At 40.1% G+C, this 12,174-nt stretch overlaps 1 protein-coding gene across 1 annotated transcript in view; it reads right to left on the bottom strand.

The window, feature by feature from the left end:
- Positions 1-11,756, bottom strand: part of LOC140169028 (uncharacterized) — a 29,377-nt gene extending 17,621 nt beyond the window's left edge. Inside the window, exons 1-2 of the mRNA XM_072192313.1 lie at positions 11,645-11,756; positions 9,376-9,718 (exon numbers count right to left, since the gene is read on the bottom strand). Coding sequence (XP_072048414.1) covers positions 9,376-9,699 — 324 coding nt within the window. The 5' untranslated portion in view covers positions 9,700-9,718; positions 11,645-11,756. The remainder of the gene's footprint in view (positions 1-9,375; positions 9,719-11,644) is intronic.
- Positions 11,757-12,174: the final 418 nt, after the last annotated feature.

Raw genomic sequence — 12,174 nt, 5'->3', positions numbered from 1 at the left:
TTTCCTCCCTTCTTCTATCTTCCTCCGCGATGGTGGCCTCGGTCTTGAAGAGGTTGCTCCACGTCTTTGGGTGGCTTTTTTGGATCACGATCGCCGGCTCGGGTTTTGGAATACTATGCGATTTTTTATGCAGATCCGGTCTCTTGCAGTCGCACTGTCTTTCCCAGGTTATCTCTTTTTCGTAGACCGAGTTCTTGCACCCGAACGAGAGGGAGTGAACGAGCGTCACCGGGGGCTCGTTCTCTTTGTAGGGCATTTTTTTTCTGGGAAATTTGCTCTGCGCGATCTCTTCCACCAGGAGTCTGGTCTTTAGGAGCTCGACCTCTCTTTTCTCGGCGATCCTCTCTCTGCTTCTTTTTACCCTCTGCGATAAGGTGAGATGATCCCCTTTTGAATCGCAGTACAGCGGATCGAACGCGTCGCATTCGTCGCTGAAATCTGATTCTTCGGAGAACGAATCCGTCATCTTACTGAGTTTCCGAGTCAGAATCTTCAAACAGATTGTTCCAACTTTCTTTCTTTTCGGGTTTGACGAGCTTTATCGAATTGCGCTTTTTTTGCTTTTGCCTGCGCACAACCGGTTGCGTTTCTACCCGTTGCTTTTCTAGGGTCTCCACCTTTTCTCTGAGTTCGTGAATGGCTTCCCAGAGTTCGTCGGTTTTTTTTTTTATAAAAAATACCGGCCGCTATTAAAACACCAATCTCGGTTCCGATGATCAATGCCTGATTTTTGTTTATAATTATTTATCAAAACTTTAAAATGAAGTTTCAAAGAAAATTTCAGCTTTCGCAAGAGTCTACAGGTATCTATAGATGATTTCTACAGGTATCTATAGATGATTCTACAGGTATCTATAGATGATTCTACAGGTATCTATAGATGATTTCTACAGGTATCTATAGATGATTCTACAGGTATCTATAGATGATTCTACAGGTATCTATAGATGATTCTACAGGTATCTATAGATAATTCTACAGGTATCTATAGATGATTCTACAGGTATCTATAGATTTTTTCTAATAATAAAAGATGAGTGATCTAGAAACCAAATCAGTAGACGTTCCAGCAGCGGACACGACACCTCCGACAAAAGTGACGGCAGGAGTGAATCAAGCAAAAGTCAAAAACCCGAACCGGGTTGCCGCTGGAAAAGCATTAGCCGCAAGAAACAAAGAAAGGGCAGCAAAAATGAAAGCCTTTGAAGCTGAGGAAACGACACGGGAGAACCCGTCCACCATAGACAAAACGTCACGTACACCTTCAGAAAAATCAACCGTGTCAAACTGGTTGTCAGGTCCAGTTCTTGTTGGAGGAGCGGTCGTCGTCGTTGGAGGGATAGTGGCATATGGGTATTCTACCTTAAACGGTACGACTGAAAGCCCACCCACCATGACCACAGCGGTCGATCATCAACCAAAAGTCGATCCTTTCGATGATTTTTAGTTACAATAAAGAAGATGGCAGAAACCAATCCAAACGTAAAAATGATCGTAAACGGTACGTATCACGCAACAACGATAAGCCTCGGTATATGGGCTAACTCGTTCGTTATGAAAAAGTTCCTAAAAATGAAGCCGGCTAATCTCTCGCAGCTTGATGTGGAGGATATCGGAAAGTTGATTTTGAGCGTCTATTCGGCTACGATGCTCAGAGATTGGCTCGTGAATCAAGGAATTCTTCCGGATGAAATTATGGTTTAGTCCAAGGGAAACATTCTGTCAAGGTAGGTATATTAAAACCCTCTTAGCACTATCTGTGCTAAGAGGTTTTTTTTTTTTTGTAAAAATAAAGAGAAAAATGGCGTCGATCGCATTCATGGTTGGTGGAGCCATGGTTAACGCTTTGGCATTTTCAGGAAGCAATTATCTGTTCAACTCTCTCAGTAGTTCGGAAGAACGCAAAGACACGATCTCGCTCTTGAAAAACTTCAGCACGACCGAGATTCTTGGAATTTAGCGCGTCTTTCAAGAATAGATTACATCAACGATCAATTAAAAAAACAGGGTCACGCGGAGAGAACCTTTTCGGACGTCGATGACGCGATGAGACAGTATTATAATTTAACGGGAATTTTGATGGATTCTTTTCCACCCGAACCACAACTTTATGATGGAGAGTATCTCGACGAAGATCAAACAAAATCGATCCAAAATGGGGAGTTAGCTTTGATCGGACTGGGATTGCTCGGAACCGGTGTGGTCGCTATCAAATACTTTGGATAAAAGTATTTCGGTGGGAGCTGAGCCTCTAATCTCTGGAAAATCATCGAGAGTTACGAGATAATTTCTTCGCTTGAGTAGGTAAAAAAGAGTGTAGTGGATGTTAAAATTATTTCTCTTGGGTTTATTTTGTAGATAAATTTTCAGTATATTATCAAGATCGCATAACAAATTAATGCGATCATGCCAAAAATCGACGGAAGAATTGCCCGTAATTTCGTAGTAAATCTTGTGAACAGCTTTTGGGTCTGATCTCAAGACTTTTAACAAGTCTTTTTTACTCGGAGGGGACTCGAACAATAATTTTTTTTCGTTCAAATTCGTAACATTTCCTTGATAGATTTCGATGTATTCTTCAAACTGGTAGGTCTTGGTTTCGCAGTACTTTATCGATTGTCGAATTTGGTCGATGTTAACTCGGGGTGAGTTCTCGTTAAGAGACGCGTCATTTTCTAAACCACAATCATAACACACATCGTCTACTATGTATTCTGAGTTGCAATTTTACATTTTGGCGGAACTCTTTGCTCCACTCGTGCGGGTTCTTTAAACAACCGAGTGAATTCGGTACTGTATAGGTTGCAAATCGGTTTTTTGCTCCGAAGGCGAGTTTTCTTTTTACACAATTTGCAAAAACAACGCTTATATTTACTCGTACACTTCATTTTTGTAACAATAAAAAATCTCCTTTAGACTGAATGTCTAAAGGAGATTTTTTTGTTGGTTATAGTAGACTGTACGACTAGTCTGAGTCTTCATCATATTCCAACTCTTTCACTACAAGGTCAAAACTGTGGTACATGTTCCCGGTTGTTTTGCTTTCTTTTTTTGCCCGTGGGTCTAACAAGAGCTATTGATTCACCGAAGTCCTAGTCCAAGTTCTCTAGCCTTTTTGTTAGGGTAGAACAACTCCAAACTCGAGTGTTATCACTGAGAGTGATAACTCCGGATTTTCCAACCCTGGTTTCCATGATCTCAAAATTGGTAATTTTGTAAATTCCACCTTCTTCTAGTTCAACCCATTTCAAAATTGAGGATCCTTTTTGCTCTTCTAACAAGTGCTCAAATTCCACCTTCAGTATGCTTGATTGTTTTGCCATTTTGTTTGTTTTTTATTAGCCGGGATTTTCTTAAACTCTTTTTTTTTATTAGCCGGGATTTTTTTAAACTGTTTTTATTTTTAAATCGGGCTAAAAATAAAAGATGGCTGAAACTAAAATGTCTAAGGTTTACTACAGTCCGAGAGGGTATTGGAAGGGTGTTTCTGCGATAGACAAGCTGGCGAAAGAGGCTGGAGTGACAAAAGAAAAAGCTAGAAATTTTTTTAAACAGCAGACTCAGTGGCAAATTTACCTACCACCTCCAAAGTACATTCCCAGAGCAAAATTTAACGTAAGTGTACCTAATGAAGTTCATCAAGCCGATTTGTTGTTTCTCCCTCACGACAGACCGAGTAAAGGAAAAAAGCTTTACAAGTACGCGTTGACTGTGGTGGATGTCGCGAGCAGATACAAGGAAGCTGAGCCTCTGAGCTCGAAGGAATCTGGGGAGGTGGCTAAGGCATTTGAAAAAATTGACTCTCGAGTTTTAAAGTGGCCGAAGCTTCTGCAGGTCGATCCTGGAAGAGAATTCATGGGCAAAGTGAACGAAGTGATGAAAAAGCACAAGGTCGATATCAGAAGAGGGTTGCCTGGTCAACATAGAGCTCAGGCAATTGTTGAAAGATTCAACAGAACTTTGGCTGAAAGACTGTTTGGCCATCAGTACTCGCAGGAAATACTGATGGAAGCTCGTGGTCAGAAAAATGTGAGGTCTACCGAGTGGGTGGGTAGGCTTCCGGATGTGATCAGAGCTTTGAACAGCGAAGAGACTCGGCTGATAGGAATGAAACCGGTTGATGCTATCAAGAAGAAAAAGATTGAAACGATGTCTTCAGCTCCACAGAAGTTGAAAAATGACATTAAAATTCCAGGTAACGTGAGATTGAGGTATTTGTACGCTCCCGGAGAGTTGGAGGGAGGTGAGAGAAGACGCGCAACCGATCCCATTTGGTCTCTGGAAACTTACACGGTTGATAGTATCGTGAGAACACCGGGTGATCCAATTTTGTACTATTTGTCGAAGGGAGCACCAAAAAGAGCGTTTGTTAGACAGGAGCTTATGATAGTACCCGAGGGTACACAGTTGCCACCCGACAGAGTTTTGAAGTAAAATTTCTTATTCAAGTTTTTCAACACAGTAACCGTGTGCATGTGTGTGAATTTTGTCCTCAAGTCTCTTTCGTTTGTCATCGTGCGGATCTAGGGCAACTTTGTTGACGGTTTCAGTGTACACCTCATGCTTGTAACTCCTAATCACATTCATCGTTCTCATCAGAGGTTTCTCATCGAAGAGACAACGCTTGTAGTCGTCGAAGGTAATTTTTCTTTCAACAACTGCTTTTTTGACACCCTTACATCTCTTTTCCTCTTTTCCCTCATGCATTCTGTAAGAGTACAACTTTGCTCTGAGACCAACAAATTCCGCTATCTGCTTGCCTCCGGCTTCATCCTTGAACAAGCCGGGGATTTTTTTATTGTGTACACCCTGAGCGTAGAGTCCACTTAATATTTCCGATGGATGATCCTTCGGATAATTTGATGTGTCAAATAATTTTTTCACGTCTGGAGTGATGTCCTTGTAGAAATCTTCGGTCTGGATTTCATAGAGCAAACTGTCGGTATCTGTCGCACAGAGCTTTGCCCTGTCTCCGTACTTGGGTTTGATGTATCCGTAGTGGAAGTCGTACATCATTGTCTTTGAGATATCCAGGATGCTCATTCCGAGATAGATCGGCTTGTTGAAGTACAGTTTGATTTTCTTCATGTGAACCGCTATAAGATTTTCATCAAAGATTGTGCATCGCTCGTAGTTGGGTTTTGCGGCTAATTTGATGGCTTTGTGTTCCGAATTCACAAGATGGACATTGACGCGATTTCTGATGTTTTCCATAGTTTTGCCAAAAACCGAGTTATTCATCAACTTAAAAAAATCCTTTTCAAACTCCGAGTTTGCATTTTTGCGAAGCTCGGTATTCAGATCGATGTACTTTTTCATAAAGGGACTCTCATTAAATATGATTCCTCTGTGGATCTTGGTTAATTTGAGTCCAAGGTCTAGACATTGTTTCAAAGCCGTGTGGTGAATGACGTACTTTTCCTTATCTCCAAGATTTGGAATGAGTTTTTCCACCCTGTTTACGGTGACTCTCTCAGGAGCTAGGGGATAGTCGTTATGGAGGTCGTGTAGCTTCTTAGGGTATTCCAGATCCACTTCAAGAATGCATGGGATTTCATCCCAAGAGTCTAGCTGTTTCGGAGTCATCCACTCAAAATCTCCGGTTGGCAATGGTTGACTCATCGCCCAGCCATAAAGGTTATTATTGTCGAGGTATTGGATATACTTGGAGGGCTTGCTCGGATCGTAATCGGATCCCATGTATTTGTTATTTGCTTCTGAATATCTGGTTGATATCATGGAAACCCCACCTCTGATCCCTTTTTCGATCATCATAGCCATATCAATATCCGTTAAAAGATCTAGTTTGATTCCTGTTTTCTTCAACATGGCGTCATAGGATAGGCCTGGGGCTGTGTAGTACCAGCAGGGGTCAAGCTGATAATTTTTCAAGCATACTTTTCTAAAACTCTCAAAAACATCCGCTAGAAGAAGAACATCTGACTTGAGATACAGATCGTGATACTCCCTCATGGTTTTCATCTCGAAGGCATTCCAAACATTCTGTGCGTGTTCATAATCCCCATCGGAAATGTGTTCTTCGTTGAGTTTGGAGTAGAAGGTGTCTTTGGGTGGAAGACTAGTCTCCTGGAGTTTTTCCAAAGAGTTGACGTGATCGTACGGATACACCCCTTTTCTCAAGAGCAGCTGAAGTTGTTCATCCTGATAAAATTTCGGTAATTCAAAAAACTCATCCAAATTTTCGACGAGTTTGCCAAGTCCAGCAGCCATGAATTTGAAACTGTCGATAAATCTGAGATCACGCTTGACATCGACTTCTTTTCCTTCCTTATTGGTAAAGGTGTCAACCAATATCTTCTTGGTGAATGAGATGTACTTCTCTTCGTTGGAAGGAATACAGTCGATCTTTCCCTCAGTCTTGCCAAGATTCTTGATGAACAGATGAGCGTCATATCCGGCTAGATTATGAAAAATCACGGGAAAGAACTTTGGTTTCCTATATTTCATATTGCAGATATTGTGGGCAGCTCCTCTAAAGGTTCCCTTATAGTGACAGTGGTCTCTGACGTTGTAATTATCTTTATCATCAGGAGTCAGTGGATCCTTACAGATGTGGCAGTGGGTGGATTTTTTGAAGATCTCTCGCTCTTGCTCCCCGAAGATCATTTCCTTTTGGAACTTGAATTCTTGATAGATCTCTTTGATGTTTTGCTCTAGAGTTTCCACAAAAATCTGAGCCACATCTTGGTCCTCGGATTCCTTGGTGAAGATCACTGGTTCTTGAGTGTACACCGAGTCATCAAAACACTTGATATAATAGCAAAAGCCCGATGGTTCGTGCTTCTGATACTTTTTGGTGTAGGAGTCTTTGAGGTTTGGTTGACAAGTTTGAATCGGTTTTGTAAAAGATTCAAAATCGGCGTACACGACAAAGGGAACGTTCTGAGACTTGAAATGATGTTTAAAATACTGAGATGAATCCTTCTCTGGATCTGGCATTTCAATTTTCACGGTTTCATTATTTTGACATAGCTCTTTATGTTTCACCAATTTTTGTTGTGAGATGTAGGACGTGAGACATCGCATACAATAATATCTAGCATGACCATTTTTACTCTCTCGTGACGACATTAGTCTGCTCATACTCTTGATGAAGCAGTAATGTTGGGTGTCATGGCCATCCTTATTTTTGCCCGAAATTAAAAGAAGAATAACTTCGTGTTTTCGATTGCTAGCACCTTCTCTCAGCGGGTAGACTTCATTTTTGTACAACCTCTTGGATGAATTTTTTCGGCGTATCCCAAGACATTGACGGAAATTGATGGATTATTCATCTCAAATTTGTCAATATCTTTAAGGGAGGTTGGAAAGGAGATACCATCCCAGTTGAGCTCTTTGGCTTGTACCATAAGTTTTGTGTCTATCCGATTTGGATTTTTGGGAACTGGATTGACGGCTCGAGCCATAGACCACATGAAACACTGATTGTCATCATTTTTTACATTGATGACCGCTTTCTTTTTGGCTAAATCTTTTAGAAGCGGAATGTATGACGAACCACTCATCGGTTTATACTTCGCGGTATGAATCTCCAGATCTACGATGGACTTGAAAACCCACCCACTACCAGAATTTTGAAATGTGGAGATGTTCTCCAAGATCTTGGTTTTCCATTTTTCGTACAGCTCATCGAGATTGGTGGCTTCCAAATTGACGTCTGTGCTGGAGCTAAATACAGCTTCCTTGACAACAACTTCACCCGTTTGCAAATTTATTTTTTCCATCATGCATCGAAGACTCATTTTAACTTTTGTCTGACGGGTGTTGGTTAGAAGATTTACGACTGGTTGCTTGACGGCTACTAAAAATGTGTTTGGCGCATAATTAGCCCGTCCACCGATTTTGTACCGAGTCGTAAAATGATTGAGCGCGGATTCAAATTCTTGAATTTTGAAAGGTTTTTCCTTCTGTTTGTAAAGCTTTTCAATCTTTCGTTGAAATCTGGTTCGTCTGGGAGGTGGTTTGGGAGTATCCAAGAATGACCAATCTTGCGTTGGCTTTATTTCTATCTGGGGTGGAACGGGGGTGGTATACGGCGTTGGTTCAAGAATGGGTACATCGATATTTTGTATCGGAGCATCCAGCGGTGGAGCGGGGTGGTATACGGCGTTGGTTCAAGAATGGGTACATCGATATTTTGTATCGGAGCATCCAGCGGATCTAAGACATAGTTTTCTTGAAGAATTTTTATCAGATCGGTTTTGCGGGTGTGTCTCCAATCTCCTTGCAGACCAGCATTTTTCGCAATGGCTCGTAGATCCTTTACCGTATATTCACTCTTGATTTTTTTAAAACGCTCCCATTCAGCGTTCGATGAAAATTTTAGTATTCTTCTCATCTTCTTTTATTATATACAATATTATAATTACTTAAACCCTTTTTTTTATTTTCAAAAAAATCAATATCAAATTATTATGAGGATTTCATTTTTCGTAATATTTTTTGAAGCCATACAATACTTCTCTCTATTTTTTGGTAATAAGCCGAACTATATTTTTTACCCTTATTTGTCGGAATTCCCAACTCTTTACATAGACCGACATTGTAACGATTCTGCAATGTTACGGGTTTGTAAAATTTGTTTGGATTGTTTTGACTGAGTTGAACCCACTGGTTGTTGTAAAATACGAACAGACGGTTATTTTCTACTTTCGATTCGAGAGTTATTTCTTTTTTAACGTTGTAATGATTTTTGAATGATTCCATTTTTTTATTATATTTATTTTTTTAAATATTTTTTTCTTAAATGAATAAAATGAAGAGGTTAAAAAAATGCAGGGGAAATTTTTTCCCCTGCATTTTTTTTTTGGATAAGTTGAAATGCAGGGGAAATTTTTCCCCTGCATTTTTTTTTTTGGATAAGTTGAAATGCAGGGGGAATTTTCCGTGTAATTTGGATTGGGGTGAATTAAAAATGCAAGGATGTTTTTTTGTGTAATCCTGTGTACACGGCAGTTACACAGCATTTCTGTGATTTTATGTGTAATTTGGTGGTTGGGGTCGATTTACACAGAAATAGACAGGTTTCTGTGATTTTACTGTGTATTTGGTGGTTGAGTCGATTTACACGGCAGTTACACAGGTTTTTGTGATTTTACTGTGTATTTGATGGTTGGGGGCGATTTACACGGGAAATGACAGAAATGTGCTAGAATCGGCAAAAACCTACTACTCAAGGAATAAAATCCCTGTTTAGGGTATAGTTTTAGCCAAGGGTTAAATCCTTGTTTAGGGTGCTTTTCAAAAGTTGATTATCGCGGATGGTGTACAGGCCACAATGGGAGTGACCCCCGGGGTTAGACTTTAGCTTTTCACTAGTTACACGTAATGGTGGTAGTCCTTCTTCAGACTCACCTGTTTTAGTTGCGTTTCGTTTGTAGTGCAGCAGTAAGTCACTTCTGCGTTGTCATTATTGCTGCTCCAGGCACTACTGTCACCTCCCCAATCGTCAGTCTCACCAGAAGACTCGTTATCTGAGCACAGACACTCAACTGGAACTTCTGCTGTGGTCGGAAGGTCAGAATTCTCTCCCATAGGAGACTGGAGATTCAATTCCTCCTTCAAATTATGGAGTTGTTCGTAATAGTGGTAGTACAGATATACCAGTCCTCCGCCCGAGAGAAGGAAATAAATTAGCGATAGGAGAAATACGGCGATGATGTGTTGTGACAAATCCATATGACACAGACCTACAGAACTGATATATACAAAATAAATATTTCTTAACAATGGTAAAAAAAAAGTGAATAATAATCAAGATTCTTTAAAAATAAACGTCTGCGCAATAAATCATTATTATGATCCTTAGAGGGTAGGGGGCATACTGTAAGGCGCGCTCAAAATTGCTTGCCCATGAGTACCCCTCCCCATATCCTCCCTAGCTCTTGGTGTGCCACAAATAATTGCCTTGCCTCATATCTCTACGGACATAGGCCTATGGGTCAGGATGCTTATCCTGTCACATTACGTTAGAGTACTGCAGATTTGGTGCCACAATTGAGTCCAAGGTCATACAAGCAACAGAATTGGCATAAAGTCTCCATGTGGGTCACTTATTAGAAAAAGGACGTTAGCCAACATTAGCCGTTTGTGCAATCCCAGAATTCCGAGGCCAACGTTTATATAGGGGTCAAATTTTAAAGTTTCTAAAAGTTTGTTAACACGGCCGAAGGTCAACATTTGGGCTACACATGGGTCAAAACAGAAAATTCCTGGATTTTGATCAAAATGGTCTCAAATATTTTGTCTTGTAATAGCAACCAAGAAAAAGAATAGTTTGCTCTATCTAAGAAACACAGCAAAATAGGTCGCAACCAATAGAACTTATTGGGTATTGACCTGTTTCACTATGTTACCCAGGTAACAAAGCATCTCAGATATTGTAAACTATTCCTTATTGAAACTGATATAATAAGTCGAACATTTTGATATCATTTTCATCAAAATCGGAGGAAAGTTTCTGTTTTGACCCATGTGGAGCCCAAAATGGTTGACCTTCGACCTTTTTGCTTATAACTCCGGAACGTTAAGTCGGAGAAAGGTCAAACTATATATTTAACTTAATCGTTATGACATCAGTAATATTTTGAAATTGGTTTTAACAAATTTGAGCAACTTTGAAATTTGACCCCTGTATAAATTTTGACCTTGGAATTATGGTATTGGACAAATAGCTAACATTGAGTAACGTATTTTTCCTAATAAGTGACCCAATAGGAGAGTATTGTGCAAATTATGTTGCTTGCATGACCTTGATGGGCTCAACTGATTCGCTTAAATCTGTAGTACTATTACAGACTCATTTAACAAACCAGTCCTACTTAACTAACGCTTTAATAGCTGAACAATGCAGTAATAACTCAAACACAACCATGCCGGGCAACCATGCGGTGCCAACAAATGCTTCCAGCAAGACACCTGTTCCCAAATGCCAGGATTTGACAACCAATTGAAATGACGAAGGCGAAGGTCACTTTCTGGAAAGCTGGACTGAAGAAAGTCATCTAATTCTCACCAGTGGCGTAGCCAGGTTTCGGAACCGAGGGGGGGGGCACAACTTGTAAATGTACCGACGGAAATATTTGTCGCCGATGGAAGTTGTGAATTGTTGACCCCATTTTTTTGGCCAGTGCGGTCCTCGAAAATGAAAAAAGTAGGGGGGGGCTGAGGCAAAATTTTCCAAACATTTTGTACAGCGCGTTTACGTTTATATATAATATCAGTATCCTTCAATGTGCTAACGTTTACAGCGCAGCGAACAGAACCTTTTGCATGTGATGTTTGAACGTTTTACCTAGCTTTTTAGGGCGTAAAATGAAGAGGTGCGCAAAAATCTGTGCCAAAAATCGTTTGCCCCATCGACCTGCCAAACATGCTTGTACTCCCCTGAGGCTAGCCAACAAATGTTTGCTTCCCCTATTATATACCAAATCATCTCACCATAAAACATATGGTGCCGCAACTGGTTACACATTATATTTATTGCACCACACTTAGTTGATTAAATTCAGCTGTACAAAATCATGAATGTAAGTTATTCCTGTCCTCTGAATATGGTTTGTACAAACAGCCTATGTGATAAACATATAACATCATCAAAACGACATGGTGATCTGCAACTTACCATTTGCAAGTAAGAACTCAAATATTTAATAGCGAAACAAGCTATATATCAAATGTAAAAACATCGAATATCTCGTTCAAGTTGATAGTCTGTAACATTATTTTATCATAAAGACATCCGCATTAATAGTTGTATTTTTGTGTGGTACTTCGTAAGTATGATAGGTGCAATATGGCAACACTTTTGATAAATACCGAGTAGGCCGAATATCATTCAACACTGTTATGACTGTTATCGAGCGAGTCAAGGGGGGATTCCCTTAGTGGGAAATATTATTGATTTTGAATAGTCCTTCTAGACGACCTATACTTTCGTGCTATACCTACCATTTTAGCCTATGACACGATAAAAACCAAACAAACAAAAATCACGTATCGTTCAAGTTGATGATCCGTATGTTACACACAGTGATTTGCTCATCCGGAGGATCGAAAAAAATTCAGATTTGGCATAGTGTCATAGATGTGCTAACATAGCCTCTAGTGGTTAAACAGAAAGCCGTGTAGTAAAAACAAAATCAGATATTTTAC

This window comes from Amphiura filiformis, chromosome 14 (genome assembly GCF_039555335.1).
Source record: "Amphiura filiformis chromosome 14, Afil_fr2py, whole genome shotgun sequence".
NCBI classification, from domain to species: domain Eukaryota; kingdom Metazoa; phylum Echinodermata; class Ophiuroidea; order Amphilepidida; family Amphiuridae; genus Amphiura; species Amphiura filiformis.
The sequence above is the reverse complement of the archived record's forward strand: the minus strand, read 5'-3'. Positions and strand labels throughout refer to the sequence as shown.